A 17,035-nucleotide genomic window follows, 5' to 3' on the forward strand; every position below is an offset into this window, starting at 1 on the left:
TTGGGAGTAAAAAAATATGTTTTTTCCTTTTAATTACATCAGTTATCAAAGAAAAAAAAGCAGTGGTAACAAAAATACAAAGCTCTGAGGGTTTCTTGTTTTGTTTGTTTTGTAATAAGCTGAGCATCAGTGCAATTGTTTTAATTTAACTTCTGCTCTGAGTCTCTGCTGGCAGAGTATGAGTAGGCTTTGCCCAGCACCAGACGGTCACGCAGCAGCTTGAAGAAGGCGTAGTAATTGCTGAAGAGGATCAGAGCCAGCGAGATAGTCTGGTGCCACTTCTCTGACGAAATCAGCGAGTAAAGCTGGTAGAAGATGACGGCTCCTTCCAGCAGAATCAGGATGTTGAGGATTCTCAGTGGTTTGCTGAAAAAGAACTGTAGGAGAGACCACAATAAGTCACCGAGGAAGGTCAGACAGACCCTTTGGGATGTGTGAGGCAGAGGTCTACGACAATTCCTCTGGGATTCCCCTCTGGAGACGCAACATTTACCCATGAAGGGCTCCAGACAGAGCCCCGATTTGCAGGGGCCAGAGTCGCCCTTCTGGCAGCACCGACGGGAGATGTGGGACTAACATGAAATGCCGTGCCAAAGCCCACTTGTCCCACCACCCTGGAACACCCCGTGGGCAGCTATCCTGCTCGGAGCGCCAGCTCACGCAGCCCGAGGCGTTCAGGACAAGGGGACCGTGCCCCTGCCGAGCCACCACACCTCGGTCCCCAGAAAGGAGGCGCGATCTTACGTGAAAACGGAAGTGCGAGACGTCCGAGGGCACTGCCACGTTGTAATGACCCACAGCTTTGTACACGTTCTTGCTGTGTTTCACTAACACTCCCTGTGGCCACATGCACTCCTCTGTCCACCTGCAGGGAACGAGCAGAGAGCCCTTATTTCTATCTCCACAGCTGAAGGGGGGGCGGGTGTCTGCTGCCTTCCCACCATCAGCCGGGATAACGCCCGCGCTATTTCCGCAGCGTTGGCCTGCCATCATTTACCGGGGCAGAATCTGGCCTGCTGAGGCACGTAACTACGGCAGTGACAAACGGCAGCTACCTGTGCCCAGAAACAGCAGGCATCTCGCTAAAAATTGTATCTGCTTGCTGCGCTTGGAAGTGGACAGTACAGATAGCGTCTGCGCGCTGTCAGATGTGTCAGCCGACAACTCTGCTTTCATTTTTCTTTCTCTCTCTCTTTTTTTTTTTTAAGCAACAGAAGGAGGACAAAAGATAGCTGGAAAGCTGAGCTCCCCCATCCAGCCTCTGCTCACGCCAACAGGCATGCCAACTAAGAGAAAACTCCAGCCCTAGCCCCAGGAGAGAGTTCCTTACTGATGCTGCAGCACATTGGAGCAGAGGGCTGGATCGACCTTCTGCCAGCAGCCCAGGTGTGCGGCGGCTTTATGGAGCAAGTCACAGTAGCGCGCGGGTAAGAGGTACTGCATCAGGATCACAGACGTACTGATGGAAACCAGAAGGAAGAGCTCACACGACCAGCGTTTGTCATAGTACTGAGTGTTCTGTGAGGGGGACAAGAAGAACGTGTGACAACGTGTTTGGACAGCCTCACCTAACAAAGCCATCAAAACACAAATCACTCAGGCAGGTAAAACAAGGGCTTTTTCACGGAGCTGTTCATCTGGCTTGAAAAAGAAGCGCCCACATAGGACGGCTGCTGTACAACTCCTGAAAACGCCACAGCGAAACATTTATGGTATCATCACCCACCGCCAAAAAGAGGGAGATAGTTCCTGATGCTCCCCCAGCTCAGCCGACAATGGGTGGGAGCACCAGCCCCTCAGGGGAAGGGGACTTGGGCTCACCCCCGAGGTCTGACATATTTACTACGTTATTCTCACTGTGAAACATATTAGGAACTTCAATAAAACAGCTAAGAAACCTAGCAAGGTTCTTTTATTAAGGTCTGCCTCCCCTATTAAGGTCAATCCCCTTGTCCTGGAGCCCCGTCCTCACAGAAGGTCAGCGTGCGAAGGACTGGCTGGCCTGGAGTCCTTCTAGCTTCACGGGGAGGCAGGAGGAAGGCACCGCTCCCTAACAGATGGATGCACACCCTCATGACAGAACACACCTCATCAGGACAATACTATCCTCTGTTTTCTGGAGCTTAAGCACAGCTAAACCTGGTGGGTTTTACTTCTTGCTTTTCACAAAGCTTCTGTGAACGGGTTTGTGACAGCCGACCAGCCCTCCGACTAACCTTGCCCACGCTCCAGTGAAGCAAAAAGCGAGAAGCAGACCTCCTCCACAACCCAGAGCCCACCTCCCCGCAGTCCTCCCCATCTGCAAGAGCCATGACGGCCCTTGCTCACCTTCACAAACCAGACCGGCACAAAGGCCACGTAGTAGGCACTGAGCATGGAGCTCACCAGCACCTCTTTCATCCGCCAGTTAAAGTCCATTTTCAGGTATTCCACCTCATTGCGGATGAGATCTGGGGAGAGGCAGCAGGCGTGAGTGGGCATGGCTTCCATGCCGTACATCTGTCGAGTGTGCTGCTTCCAGGTTTCCTTTAGGACAGTCAGGTAGTCCCGGCCCCTGGAGTTCACCTCGCCGGTCTCTCTGGGACCGATGTTGGCCACCTGGGAGAAGAGGCCTGTCTTCCGAAAGTCACAGTTCAGCTGAAGGAAGGGAATGTACATGCCAAACCTGGAGCAGCAAAGTGCAGAAAGGCGGTTACTTCCCTACGAGCTCCCCATGAAACGCCTGGCAGCGCTGTGTTCACATCCCCCTCCTAAATGGCATCTAGTACCTACATAAGCTCCAGGAAAGAGCTTCACCAGTCTGATCTCAAACACAAGCCCCACGTCTCGGATCTTTATGAGATGCTTTCTCCTGCATCTACCAGAAAGAAGGGAGCTACTTCCACTACTGGAAATAGAACTGGCTTCCTTTCGTTAGTTAACGCGAAGCAGGGAAGCTGTTTGATTCACTCCACCTGGCAGAGGCACCTAAGAACTAAGGTAAACCGAAGACACGGGTTCTCTCAATACCATGAGAAAAGCATACAAACCTTTTCAGAGAACACCAGAAATCTAGTAATTAATGCTTTCATTAAAGCTGAAATATAGGTAAATTAAAGATATGCCCTGCCACCGAGAAGAAATGTGACGCAGCAAGAGGGAAAAGGGTAGTTTAAGTTCTGTTACCAGGTAATTGAGTGTTTATTTACTTTCAGGTTTCATTTCAACTGAGCAACACTTGCTGCAGGGAAGCAACATTAGAAATCACACACAAGTGACAGAAGAGATACTTACGGGTAACACAGGAACAGGAGATTAAGGAAAGAGTAGGTTCTGAAAAGGTGAATTATTGATCGACACAAACTCCAGCCTGTGCCAGTGAGAACAGCAAACCGAGTGATCACGAGGAAAATAGAGCGTGGCAGGGAGACTTTGCCACTCTGTGAAGCCTGTGGGAAGAGAAGAGAGAGCTGGGCAGAGGGGAGACCAATTCACTCTTCCTACAGGGAGCAAACGGCAAATGAGCAGCACTCAATCTGTAAAATCAACTCCATACGCATGAAGGAAGAGCTAGTGAAAGGCTCTGTTGGACTGCCACCAGGAAGGGGAGGCCTTCTTGTAGCTGGGAGTCTGGACTCTCCAAATCCCAGGGCCCCATTCCTCAAGCTGGAGTGAGGAGAGCTCTCAGGGTTTCTTGTTAAGGTCTGGGAGTTATCGGGGTGACCAGCCTACTCTCCTGGACCTGCTCCCCGCAGAAAGCTTCCGCAGTCAGCAGAAAGCAACCTACACCAGCTCCTCCTTGCAAGAAAGCTCAAGTAATTAAGAGAACGGGAGAAGAGCCAAATACTGTTCTTTGCAAGAAAGCAAAGCAGAATTACTACAGTCTAGTTGAGACAGTAATTCAGAAACAATCACAGAAGGACAGAGTCACAAGCAACGGTTTGAGGTGCTCGTTTCTGGTCTACGTTCTTCCCGTTAGAAACCGGGCCTAGGTTTTTGACTTGGCCATAGCACAAAGTTCTTTAGAAAGGGGCAAAAGAGTTTGGAACTGCAGAAGGGACACACGGCTTTACATTTTGCCTGAGAGGAAAGAACGGTTCTGAGATCTGCTTGGGGACTTTACCTCCTTCACAATAGCACCGATCAGCCGGCGTGCCAGGACGATTGTTGTCACTGTCAGCACGTTGAAGTCAATAAGATGAAAGTTCTGTGGTGACAAAAACAAAATGATTCCACTTTCCATCAGGCAGCAGAAACCCACATTCACCAGAGAAGCTCCCAAGTTACTCTCTTCTCCTCGGACTCTCTCTTCCAAGACCAGAAAGAGAATGCCAAGCAGACAGCCAGTGCCCAAAATTCACCAAATAACAGTCACGTGAGCAACCCTCCAGGGCTGCAGAGTCACATGTGGTTTGCATCAAACATATACAGAAAATTTTATGTCTAACAACCCAAGAGACAGTCTGTGAGTATCACCGGACAGCAGCTGTCCTTTGGTGCTTACCAATGACGTGTGCGAAGGCGGATGGGAGGGTGGGTACCACCACACAGTTTTGTAGATGTTGATGTAGTGGACAAACAGAGCAACGAGATGACAGAAGAAGAGCTGGAGTTCAAACAGCACACTCCTCTCCACAGGCAGCTCTGGGATCTTACAGTGCCGGAGGGGGACGACTGTCTGAGTTGCCAACGGTGGGCTGGAAAGGCCTGTACCTGAACCGCTCCTACCAAGGAAAACCAAAAGCCTGCAGTCACTTCCCTGAGATAAACACAGCGCTGCCCTCCAGCCCAGTTGGTGGCCTAATACTGACTGAGAAACCTAAGCTGACTGTCACGGTCAATGGCTGCCACAAACCAGAAGTGCCAACACCCTGAAGATGGCTAGAACGCCTGCTACAGGCAGATGTGAGCAGGAATTTGCCCAGCGAAAGGCAGATTTGGAACCAGGCCAGCCTACAGCACCAGGTCATTCGATATTAAATCCCTTGCATTGAGTCAGGTTCAAAAGCTGTGGCTGTGTTATGCTATTCAAGGGGCAACCAGTGGCCCTCTTAATTAATTGGAAGCTTTTAGGCCTCCAGTTGCTATTTAGATTTCTAAGAGCGCTTGAACATGAAATACAGAGCAATTAAACACAAGCCCTTTCTCATTCTTCAACTTCTATTCAACGGTGGAGGAAAAACAAGTTTAGTCAGAGGTGTGTACTCCTGTGTGAGCACGCACACAATCCCAGACAGCAAACCTTTTAATCAAAGGGAAGGGAATTAATATATACTAGATATATCTCCCCTGATTTGCAATCTCTAAATAACAACAGTCAAAGGAATCTGGGTGTGGGTTTCAAAGGAATTACAGAGCACAAACTCCTATTGAAAATCCCAAAATGAAACCACAAAAGTCTCCCGAGTGTGACTGCAGAAAGACTTCTAGCCTAGGGGTGGACACAGGTGGATCAGTCCGTGCTTTTTAAAACAGAAGGCTGGCAGCCTAAAACAAGGCCATGCGTGAGGGAAAAGCTTTAGGAACCCAAGCTGTCTCTCCAAAAGCCCCAGATTCCCAAGCTGACAAGACTGATTCACCTCCTCGGGATTGATACATCCACCAATAAACTCCGCTCCTGTACACAGAGCAAGAGTTCCTGTTCTGGTCCTCCAGAAAAGGGCTTTAAATATAAATACAAAGCCTTTTCTGCTTTGAGCAGACACAGGAAATCTAAGGGTGTCCTTGCAAGAGCAGCAACAAGGCTCTCATATCCATAAAGCACTTTGGGACTCCTCAGCCTGGACTGCCATGTAGTGACGGGTATCAGAGGGTACGGCTCCGGAGAAAAATCATTAGGGGGAAAGTGGGGCATGGACTTGTACTGCCTTAGCTACTGGTGGTAAGGGCCTATATGCGTGCTCTCACAGCAAAGTATGTACAAGGTGGATTGCTCCACCTTCTGTGGCCTTGCAATAACTTGTTTGAATAACTGTATCCCTGTAAATTTCTTGGCCTAGGGCTGTAAGCAGGGAGTATGTTAAGACAGATCTAACATTTTCTTTGCAGAGAGTTCATAAGGCACCTCCTGTTTACGCATTGCTGTCGGTGCTCTGCTTCTCCTTCCTCTTCTCTACCTCAGTCGCAGAAATGCAACCAGCCAGCTAGGCTAGAACCCGGAAAAAAACCACAACCAAACTCACAGCCTACACAACACCTGACCTAGCTAAACTCTACCCCAGAAATGCCTCACCTGACATAAACTTCAGGGCACAGGAGATGCAGAAGCTGAACCCCAGAGTCAGGCTTTGGATAAAAATTTGTCTCTACTCTTACTTTCCACTAAATGGTCACTAAAAGCTTTTAACGCTCCTGGAAGTCTGTCACAGTCTGCTAAAGCATTTAACAGTCTCAGGCAAGTTAGAACCCACCTATCCCCACTACATGTGGCATGGACACTGCCACATACAGAAAAAGGATTTCAGCTAGACACTGGGAATTAACAAACTGCTGAGCCACTGGAAAACCAGCAGTGTGTGAGATGGGGAGATACAGGTGGCCTCACACCCGCCTCGGAGAGGAGCAGCTGGCTAGATGTGAAGACGTGGAGAGCCAAACGTACCTGGTGCGTGAGCGCACACCCGTGACGGAGGAGCTCGTGGAATGGCCGGAGCCGCCAGCGGCCCCAGGTTCACAGAGGGGATTTCGGCAGTAGGAGGTACGGTTAGGACCCCGCCTTCCCCCTGCCATAACAACAGAGGGTGCGAAGGCCTGTTCTTCAAGGTGGCTTCTCTGCTGTTCACTGCGTGATTATGTCTTCAGTCCTTAAAACTGAAAGGAAAAGATTTATCATTTAAGGCTCATCCTGCTTACCACACCCTGGTGACCGGCAGTAACCTATCGCTCCCTCTGCCAGCTTGCAGCACAAAGCAGAATAATGCAACTTTGCTCAGCCCTTTTCTCTATCTCTTGTATTTGCCAGAGGCTATAGATGCGGCCCCAGATAGCCCCTGACGCTCCTAGGACATGCAGCAGCTTGTTAAGGTACTGCAAATTCATCGAGAGTTTAAAGCCTAACGTATGCAGACTTCCACGGGAGCAGGAAGAAGCTTTTCAGGCCTCCCTCCCAACCCAAGGCAGTTTACAAAGAATTTAATCTGCCTTGCTGTGGTGTTATCCCTGTTTTACAGGCAGAGCGATACACTTACTGAGATGCTAAACACTTCGCTCAAAGGATTCGGTAAATTGGGGATATTACCTAAGTCCCCTTTTGCCCAATTTTGTGCCGGAATCAAAGATTCACAGCTCTTTTAAAGGGACGCTGCAAAAGCGCACAAAAGGCCTTCTTTTTTTTTTTTTTCTCCTTTAAGACAGGGAAAAAGAAGCATTTTTAGGGTATTTGTTGTTGCTGTATGTTTGCATGACACAGAGCTCAAGAGGACGTTAGCCCAAAGTTAGCTTTTCTAGAGCTTGCTTGCCACAGTGTAAACAATAACACGAATACCAAGGTTTTAAAAACCTTCTCTGAATCCTGTTAAACTTTAGAGGAATCTACACAACTTAGAGGAACGACAGGGTGATGACATGCCATTTACTAGAAGCGCAATCTGAGCTGTGAAGGATCTCGGATCAGTTCGTATCAATTGCTTAACATTTTCTGATCACTAATTTCCAGTTTGCATCACGGAGCAATCAGCATCTAGAGTAAAAAAAATAAATTGCTTAAGGCTTAAGAGACTGTGCTTAAAGAAGTTTTAAAGCTTATGCTGAGCTCCGGAGTCCTCCAGCAAACTGCTGCACTAGCGCCAAAGAAAGAGGGACAGGGAGCAAGGGGGCTGCACCCACAAAAAGCAAAGATACCCCAAAGATGGGTGCTATCACATGGGCCAGTGGGGCACAGCGGTGGCTGCAGCACTGGAGGAACTGGTGGGGACAGAGCAAAGGGCAGAAAGCCCAGTATGTGTCACGGCACACGGAGCCCTTGTGACACAGAGGTGCTGGCAAACAGGGCAGGCTGTGCATGGGGGGCCCCCCCAGGGTACGACACGGGCTGTGTTGGGGGCACCAGACGGGCAGGACTTTGGAGGGAGGCGAAGGCAGCGGGTTTGAGCCCAGGACACCAGGAGAAGAGAGTCTGACAGGGAAAAGTGGTAGGATGCAAGTGTCGGGGCCGGGAAGAGAGCAGGGGAGCAGAGCCGGGAGCTGCAGGAGCTCCGAGGGGGGCTCTGATGGAGCAGGGGCGGCTGTGGGGGCGCAGGCCAGGGGCTATGGGGTCTGCAGAGGCGCTGGCAGGAGCCACAGACCCTTCAGGGGCGCAGGCACAGGCTACAGGGGACAACTGGGGATTCCGGGGGCACAAGTGGCGACTGTGTGGGGGCCGCAGGGCCTCGGGGGGGGCAACAGGGTAACGGGGGCTATAAAGGCCCCTGGGGCGCAGGCCGGGGCTGCGGTGGAGCTGTGGGAGCTCCGGGGGCGCCGAGCCCCAGCAGAGCACCGGGGGGCTCTGGAGACCCCACCGGGGGTCCGAGAGAGCGGCGGGGGCACACGAGGGGCTGGGGGCCGGGGGTCCGGGCCAGGCCGCGGCGCGGAGCCGCCCCCCTCAGGGCGGCGGGCGGGGCCAGCTGCAGGCTCCCCGGCGGCCGCTCGGCCCTCTCCCCCCTCCCCTCCCCCGCCGCCCCTCGCCCCCGTCCCGCCGCCAGCCCCGGGGCCCGGCTCCGTCCCGCCGCTCGGCCGCCCTCACCCATCTCCGGCCGCCGCTCCGCCTGGCGCCGGGCACAATATGGCGGGCGGGGCCGGCGGCGCGATGGCGGCCGGTAGCGGCCAAACCTCCTGCGCGCCGCCCGGCCCCGCCCCGCCCCCGCCGGCCCCGCCCCCGCGTTTCGAGGCTGCCCCCCCCCGGGTACCCCCCCTGGGGCACAGCACCCCCACCCCCATCAACGCCGCAACAGGGAGAGAAGCAAGGGGAAAACCTGATGCCGTTGAAACCCCACACCCCAAATTAAAAATAAATAATAATAAAAAAAAATTCAATGCCAGGCCTTTATTACAGGGAATGACTAATCACTTTCAACATCTGTCGGATGCTTCTCGCTAAATACCAGCTGCAGAAGGGCTTGCCAGTTTTCCTAGACAAGTTATTTTAACGCCGTGATTCACCTTGATACGTTTTCCCCGCAGCATCCTTCCTCCATCCCCTCCGCTCGTGGGTGTCGGTACGGATGGCGCATTACACAATCCCAGATCCAACCTGCCTGGGCTGGAGGCAAAGCTGTCTCCGAAATGGATGAACCTTCACAGGGCTGATCTTTCCATTTCCTACGTCGGGCAGGAGCCGTCAAAACCCAGGAGCATCCGGGCACCTGCGGCTTTAACAGTCTTCCAGCAATAACAACAGAGGTAACAGGTGGGATGTAGTGATGTCAAGTTAAAAACAGGTTTGTGGAACACCATGTAGAAGCCTTTGGTTGCATTTTGGCCTAAAACCAGTGGTAAAAGTAATAGCTTCATCAGAAAACTTTCTATTTCACAAGAGTTACTGCTCTCCAGCGAGGCTCCGGTGTCCCAACGCTCAGCCGGAGCTGGCAGGTTCCTCCCGCCCATCCACAGCAAAGCCAACGGCATCTTCACCAGGTTCCTTTATCAGCTCGTTGGAGATTCATCCCGCTTTGCAAAAGGAGCAAAACGAGTGTGGAAACAAACATTTCTATTAAAACATATGGTAACGATGGAAGGCTCGACTGAGCAGCAAGAGCCAAGGTTTCTGTTCTGTGCTCACAGGAACGGAGCTTCCCGAGTCGAGAAAGAGGAGGAACATCCACATTCGAGATGGGAATTCCCACGGGCCCTGACTAACCTGCAGGAATTCCTCCCCCTCAAAGCTTACAAATGGGGCACGTGTCCAACATCTCATCCGAGACGCTATAGGTTTATCAACGAAAGAAGAATTTCCCCCAGCCCTGCCTTCCTCCCCAAAAGCACCACATGTACTTGCTCCTCGCAGCCCAGCCAGGAGCCGTGCGAGCGGCAGTGTCTCTTTTCCCCTGCGTCTCCCAGCAGACAGGGCACAGCTGGTCTCCTCTCCGCTGGGATCGCTTGGAGGGTCTATCGGAGACTGCAGGACCCCCCCCAGCCCCAGCGTTCTTTAGGAGAGCAGCAGCAAGGGAAGACGCATACGTTTAAACTGTTTCTCTTGGCTCTGTTCGTGATAGATGCTCTCATACAAATTTAAAAACTCATTCTGTACAAAAAGAATCATCTGCTGTAACAGCCGAATGGGGAATCCAGCTGTGCACTTAAACAACTTCCCAAATACGGCATTTTACAGAGGGTCACATCAAGGTAACGTTTTAGTCTTACTGGAAGTGTTTGAAATGAAACATAAAAACACCATAGGTTAAGTTGTAAAGCTTGTAGCTACTTGCTTGGTTTAATAATCTGAACAGCAACTTGAAACCAGGGGTGAGGAATGGGCAGGGTAGGACAGTCTCCTGCCAGGAAAAGCTGCTGGGGACATCTCTGCAATACCAGCTGGAGCATTTTTCCTACAAGCTCCGTTTCACACTCCTGTTGCTGTCCAAGCTACTACGGGCCGCTACGCATGGCGAGACCTCACCGAGGAGGTGTAAAGTCCAGGTCTGTACCAGCTCCAAGCAGGGTCAGCCTGAATATTTATAGCAAAGGGCTGGACCAGAGGCTGAAGCAGCTGCGGCCACTCGGAGCAAGGGCCGGAGCAATGGGGCTGCTGAGGCACGGAGTGCTCTGCAGCAGGAGGATGTTTCTAGAGCCAGGCTTCTCTTGGGAGAAACGGTATTGTTGGGGAAACACTTCCACAGAGGAGACGTGACTGCTGCTGTACATCACACTGTGCAGGACAATATGTTCTTTACCAAAATCCTACAAATAAGATAATGTGGGTTAGCCCTTTGGGGGAAATCAGGAGATGAAAGGTCAGTGGCGCTTGCGAGCGCACAGCCAGCAGAATACTACCTCCAGTGGCTACGTGTCAGCAGAAAAGGGAAGGTTATTTAGGTGACTCAGACTTCAAGTACTCAAAGGAATCTCTACCCCTCACAAATTTCAGCGAGCCCTGTGTCACCCCTGGAACGTCTGGCTAATTAGAGCATCTTTGAGAGACGTATCTGACGCTGATGGCTATTTTGGGATCTCAAATTAGCTTTTGCAACACTCTAGGCTAAAATCTGAATATACTAACGCTATGAGAGGGAAGAAGATGTTTGATGCAGGGCATGTTTTCAAAATACTTTTAGCATATACAGTTATTTCAATATATTAAGATTTACATTCCTCCATAACATTAAAATCTTTCACATAACCATGCAACAAATGCAACGCACAAGCAAGCTGTATTACTCCAAAGGCAGTGTCATAAGATCCGCTTCTACTGGTAAAAACCTGCATCATAATAGATGATCTCTATCAAATCTTTTCCACTTGATATAAAAGCTGTGCCTATTAAGAAAGAAATGGGAAAGATTGGTATAACACCATATAAATTGATGTTCCAATTACATTGTAAATGAAGATGCATTCAATAAACAGGCCACAAATCCAGACACGCTATGAGTTCCCCTAGCAGAAAACTACGGATCCAACTTTCAAGTTATAGTCAAAGAACCGAGGCTAATCTCACGCTCTTGTGGCATTTCCACATATTAGCACTTTCTCGTTCCTCATACTCCTAAGATAAGAGAAGCTCGTTTGGTAGCTTTACAATTCCAAATAAAACAAGACTTATGCCCTTCTATGTCCTACGCCCAGGGCCTTTCTTGAAGCCATTAGACTTCTTCAGCATTGCAAGGGTTTATTTCTTTGTTTTTTTATTTATGGAGCTCAGACTTTCAGTGATCTCCAGATTCGAGAGAAAGTGATTAGCTGTCCCCAAAGGAAACGCTTATGGCTGCTGCCTTTGGGCCTGGAGGGAGATGTGTCCTTGCTGTGTAAGCAGGTCACTCCACCGATGCGTGATAATCTCCTCAACCAAGGTACCACTCGGTTTGCTAGCACTGGTGTGCGTTTTTTAAGGTATTGATTGGAGAACCAGCCACCAGTGGGGCCACAGCAGCCGCCAGAGGGAGCCCCGCTGCTGTGGGTGCTGATCAGCACCCATAGGTGCCAGGGGTCCATCACCCCTGCTGGGGGTCCATCACCCCTCCCGAGGGCTCAGGGCGTTCACTTGCCATGGGTGCTGACCTGCACCCAAAGGTGCCGGGGGTCCATCACCCCTCCCGAGGGCTCAGGGCGTTCACTCGCTGACACCAGGCACGCAGCCCTGCGGGGCTTTGAGCTAAATGTGTTCCAGCCAGGATGGCGCGACCACAGATGGAGCCACGTCAGGCCACAACATCAGACAAAAAGCCATAAAAGACCAGCCAGCGGCCAGATCACATTTCAGAGCCTGTCGATGGGGGTGTGGAAAGGTTAGAACTAGCAAGGTCTAGCTGGGCAGCATCTGGTCTAAAAATCTGTGGTGTATGATTTTAATGCATTATGGACTCATAGAGGAATTCTTATTGAGCCATTCCTTGAGCTGCTCCGTTTCTGGAGCGCTGGGTAACAACTTCGACGCTACTCTGATGCTGAGAGCACTCTCATGAAGGTCAGCACCCCAAATGGGAATCAGCTGCAAGAAACACATCTTACTACATTTTCCTCCTCAAATCCACTTAAAACCTCCTTCTCCGTGGGCTCTCGGTGGGAGAGCTCTACACAGGTACATACTGAAGCCTCCTCCACACCGCGACCTCTGCAAGAGCGTCAGTCGTGCAACTTGCCTTTCACAAGAGTAATTTATTTGTGCGTCTATAAAGAATGGCTTCAATTTAGCAGCTCAGATGGTGCCGCCCTTCACTTCCCACACAGAACATGTTAGCAGCTTGCAAGGGGTTGCAAAAATAAACAAACTCACCCACTTCGTGTTGCCCCTGCTCATCTTCACCCAAGTGACTCATAGCGATGTACTCTTGACTCCTGCAAATTGAAGACATTTGTGAGTCTCCTTAATGCAAGCACAAATCAAAAGAAAAAAAAAAAAAAAGAAAAAAAAAAGATTCCTGCATGCAATTACACAGGAAGGAAAACATGCAACTTAAGCTGAGCTTTGAATATTTCACAGTAAATATCAATACTGGGGTCTAAAAAGGGCCATCATTTTACATTTTTAAATAACTGAGCAGAATTTTTTTTTGGCAGTAGCAGGACTATCTATATTCGTTGTCATTTTACATCTTTTGATATTTAAGCTCGCCGATTCCTTTTTGCCCACATTACATTACAGTGCATTTTCAAAGGGCACATTATTAAAGTTATTGCTAATTTATGCAGAAGCATGTTTTTTTTTAAATGTTTATTTTAAACATTTTTTGCAAATTTTTACATTAAACTTAACATCTGAAGAATTGTTTCAATAAAGTTTATGCAAGTTGCCGTCACAGTTTATGTAAAAGAGAAATGTGCTATTAAAATCAGACATTTAGGTTACCTTTTGGGTTTTGCGATGCATGTTAGCTTTACACATCCTGATTCTCCTGCGATAATTTTCCTTTAAAAGGGGGGCAATAGGGTGATCTTTTCATCAAGCAAGACATTATGCCCTGAAAGCTGACTCCAAACCATTGTTGAAAATTCAGTTATTTACACTTTAATAACAATCTACAAATACAACTTTTTGTTTTAAAAGTATTCCCCTCAATCATGCACTGCTACGAGCAGTTTGGCTCCTAATGCTCTATTTTTCACCCCCGAGCAGTTTAATTCTCTCCCCCTAGAACGCCAGATTCACCTGGCAGAAGGGAAATACAAACCATTTTTCATGTCTCTCTAAGAAGCAGTTTACTTTAAACTATTATATTATATATCTAGACATACACACCCTCTCAGAAGGATATGAGGAACAACTGCAGCATCCTTCTCAAACAAAGATACGTTTTTAAAGCGGCTTTCCAAGTAAAGGCCACCGTAAAGTAGGAAGGGCATCATCTCAGCCAAGGGGGTTAGGGGTGTTTACATAAAGCAGAAAGCAAGCTTCCTTCTCCTCCTGGTGGCAGCTAAGCCGGGGATTTTTTTCAGCATTCATTTTGTCACGCTACGTTTAAACCAGCCATTTCAGACTCAATCTGGAGTCTGCAGCCTGGCGTACACTGCGAGGCCACCTGAAATCTGAATCAGTAATTCAGCAAAGAACCATAAACACTTTCCAGCAGACTGAAGTCAGATTTCTGCCACAGTCCAGGATCAAACTGCTTTCAACAACTTCCAGGGGGTGAAAAACAATTTTGCTTGCCTTTTTTTTTTTTTTTTTTTTAAATTAAGCTCATCCAATGACCTTGATAAACTTTTTGTGAGAATTACAAAAACCACCATTTTTAGAATGTCTCCATGTTTTAAAAAGACAATTAGCTTTAGCATTAATTTAAATTTATTTGAAAAAAAATTGCTATTTTATTGCTCAACAAACAAAATGACAATTCATCACATTTACTTGGATTAAAAAAGGACTAAACTTTATTGACAAACTGCGGCAGACATTTTGACAAGTTTTAGCTACCTATTTAGGCAGACTTACACATGTAGCATTTAATCTTCAAGAACAGAGTGGGAGGACAGTGTACAAATCCAATTAGGACTTTATCCTATGTACAACGTGAAATTTTTCCTCTTTTTCAGCTGCAGTGTCCCTTTTTATGCAAAGCTAGTGTTGAGATACACTTGAACAAGTCAATGGGATTGCTAATAATGACAATTTTTTTTTGTCAGTTTTAAACTTGCACTGTGTTATCTGCCCCAAGCACTATAAAAATGAGAAGACTGTAATTTTACAGAGTTCAGACCTACTCACGTAATACTCTGTTTTCTAATATCAAACACTGGGCAATTAGAGCCATGCTTTAATTTGTTTTTCCCTTAAAAGTTCTTCATATAGAATCAAACTAAGAACCCCTTTACACTGAAACATCTGCTTCCCAAGCATCTCTCAACACCGCATGTTCGGGGCTAGATTTCAAAACCCACATAAGAAAAGTCAATTTTACAAACCTAATTTTTTTTTTCCTTTTAAGTCAATTACCTTTAAAAAATGCTATTTAATTTGTTTGAGGATCCTTTGTATTAAAATATAAATTTAAGATTCACCAGCAATCTGCTTTTAAGGAAAGTTTGACATCTGAGGTTACTTTTAAACGGTGGCAGCTACTACCGTTACATTATGATTTTAAATTCTTAAAAACAGCCCTGAATTTTGAAATGTAGCCTACTTTGGGATTCTGCAACTACAACTTTTATGGGTTCCTTAAAACCAAACTTAATAGGTTAACAAAACCTTAATTTCATAACTGCTAAGCAAAGCATGTCACTTTTGAAACTAACATTTTTAACTCAACTTTTTTTTTATTAAAAAAGGTACAGTTGTGTTTATCTAAACAACAAAGAAAGAAAAAGCCATCTACACACTTAGAAAAAAAAATTAAAAGTCGGTCCTCTAAATCTATTTAACTCATTTTAAGATACTACGTACAGAAGCCAGAATGCAGGGTGAGGATGGAGTGGGAGAAAAAGGGCCACGAAGAAAAACAGTTAGACAATTACTTGTCTGGTGTGGGTAAAGCAACGGGAATCCTGGGAGATACAAGAATCAGTAACAACTGTTTGCTCATAACTGATATTTTTCCCTCATGTTTGTTTTTTAATAACGTCCGTATGGGTGCTCTCTGTAGGCCCCCTTCACTGGCCTGGCCGGCGGGGCCTTCAGGGAGGGCCTGGTTCCATTCCAGTCATCTTGCCCTGCGGAAAAGAGAGGGATAATGTCAAGGATGCGCTGCGAGCCCAGGGGCACAGAGGAAGCGGTGGTGCCGGCCGGGCTCCCCTCCGGAGTCGACGCAGAGATGTGGGACATCTTCACAGCGGTTTCACCCCAAAACCAGTCTGCAAAACACTCCGCTGTCCATCAAAACCTGTCATTTCCAGCACGTCTGACGTTACCAGAGAAAAAGCCCCTTGCGCGGGATCCCTGGGAAGCGTGCAGCTCCAACAGCCCGGCTTGGTACCGACTTGGACAAACCCAGTGCCTTTCAGCAGTAATTAATTTCAGCAGAGCTGAAGCCAGTTCACGGGGTAGCTCTGGCAGCCAGGCACGGCAGGTTGCAGCAGTCACGGCCCCTCGGGCTAGCAGCCAGCAGCACCTATAAGCCCGGGGTATGTATGGCTGGGGGGGGGTGTTGCTACAGGTAGCGCTTCTCTCCTTCCCAGGCGCCCAGCAAGGCAGCTCCTGGATAATTGTGCCAAAATAATTAAGTGCCTACGCTGCTGTAGGATGGCAGTGCGTCTGACTGAACTTCTGACCTGTCTGCTTTCTGACTGTGACTTGCTGTTCCTTCACCTCCACGTTTAGAGAATCGGGAGATTTACAGCCGCAGCTCACGTAGCACCTGCTCATTTCTTCGGAGCAGACATCACCTGCTAGTGCTGTCCCAGCATCAACTCCTGATGGGACAAAGCGCTCGACAGGACAGCCCAAACCCTTCTGCTACATACAACTGCCACCGAAGCAAATGAAGTTCACACCCCTATTGTCCCTGAGCTAGCTCAAGCCCCAAATATCCAAGCTCAGCTTTCATTACGGCTTGTGCTTGCAACATTCAGACCTGCATGCCTGCCATTCTCTCCAAGGTCACCAGTTTACGAAAGCAAGTGTCTGAAGCCCAGAAGACAGCCGAGCCTGTTCCTACCACCATGGAGCACGTTTCCATTTTCTCAAAACTGTCTCCAGCCTGGCTCAACAATTTATTTCGCTAATTCTGTTTTCATGAAAGCAGAGACCAAAGGAAATTACTGTGGATAAACAGATTAGCTGTGGCAACTTCATGCCAAGTATACAATGAGCATTTTGGCCTTCATATCCCAGACAACACCACCGCTCTCCTACCAAGTAGGAGGCACAAAAGCCTCTTTGTGCTGCGTGACTAACACAGGCAACAAACCAAGCCATTGAAGGCAGGAAAGATAGCCAATGTTACTGACAGCAGCTGTCTACTCAAATGCATCTTGCATTGGAAAAGCATCCCAG

The 17,035-nt window shown here is 48.5% G+C and overlaps 2 protein-coding genes across 5 annotated transcripts in view; both read right to left on the bottom strand.

The window, feature by feature from the left end:
* Nucleotides 1-9,253, bottom strand: TMEM39B (transmembrane protein 39B). Of its 4 annotated transcripts, none has more exons than XM_056330919.1 (9): nt 9,115-9,253; nt 6,581-6,789; nt 4,484-4,703; nt 4,103-4,186; nt 3,274-3,428; nt 2,386-2,665; nt 1,331-1,518; nt 745-865; nt 1-377 (listed from the first exon to the last, which is right to left on the bottom strand). In XM_056330919.1, exons 2-9 carry the CDS (start codon nt 6,706-6,708, stop codon nt 141-143), a joined length of 1,413 nt encoding a protein of 470 aa, XP_056186894.1. In that variant the 5' UTR covers nt 6,709-6,789; nt 9,115-9,253; the 3' UTR covers nt 1-140. The 4 variants fall into 4 exon arrangements, with proteins under 4 accessions (XP_056186894.1, XP_056186891.1, XP_056186892.1 ...); XM_056330916.1 differs by having other exon boundaries at nt 2,329-2,665; XM_056330917.1 differs by lacking the exon at nt 9,115-9,253 and adding an exon at nt 8,699-8,802 and having other exon boundaries at nt 2,329-2,665.
* KHDRBS1 (KH RNA binding domain containing, signal transduction associated 1) overlaps nt 8,984-17,035 on the bottom strand; it is a 23,152-nt gene continuing 15,100 nt past the window's right edge. The window contains exon 9 of the mRNA XM_056330920.1: nt 8,984-15,753. Coding sequence (XP_056186895.1) covers nt 15,656-15,753 — 98 coding nt within the window. The 3' untranslated portion in view covers nt 8,984-15,655. The remainder of the gene's footprint in view (nt 15,754-17,035) is intronic.

Source organism: Falco biarmicus, chromosome 3 (assembly GCF_023638135.1).
Source record: "Falco biarmicus isolate bFalBia1 chromosome 3, bFalBia1.pri, whole genome shotgun sequence".
Classification (NCBI taxonomy): Eukaryota; Metazoa; Chordata; class Aves; order Falconiformes; family Falconidae; genus Falco; species Falco biarmicus.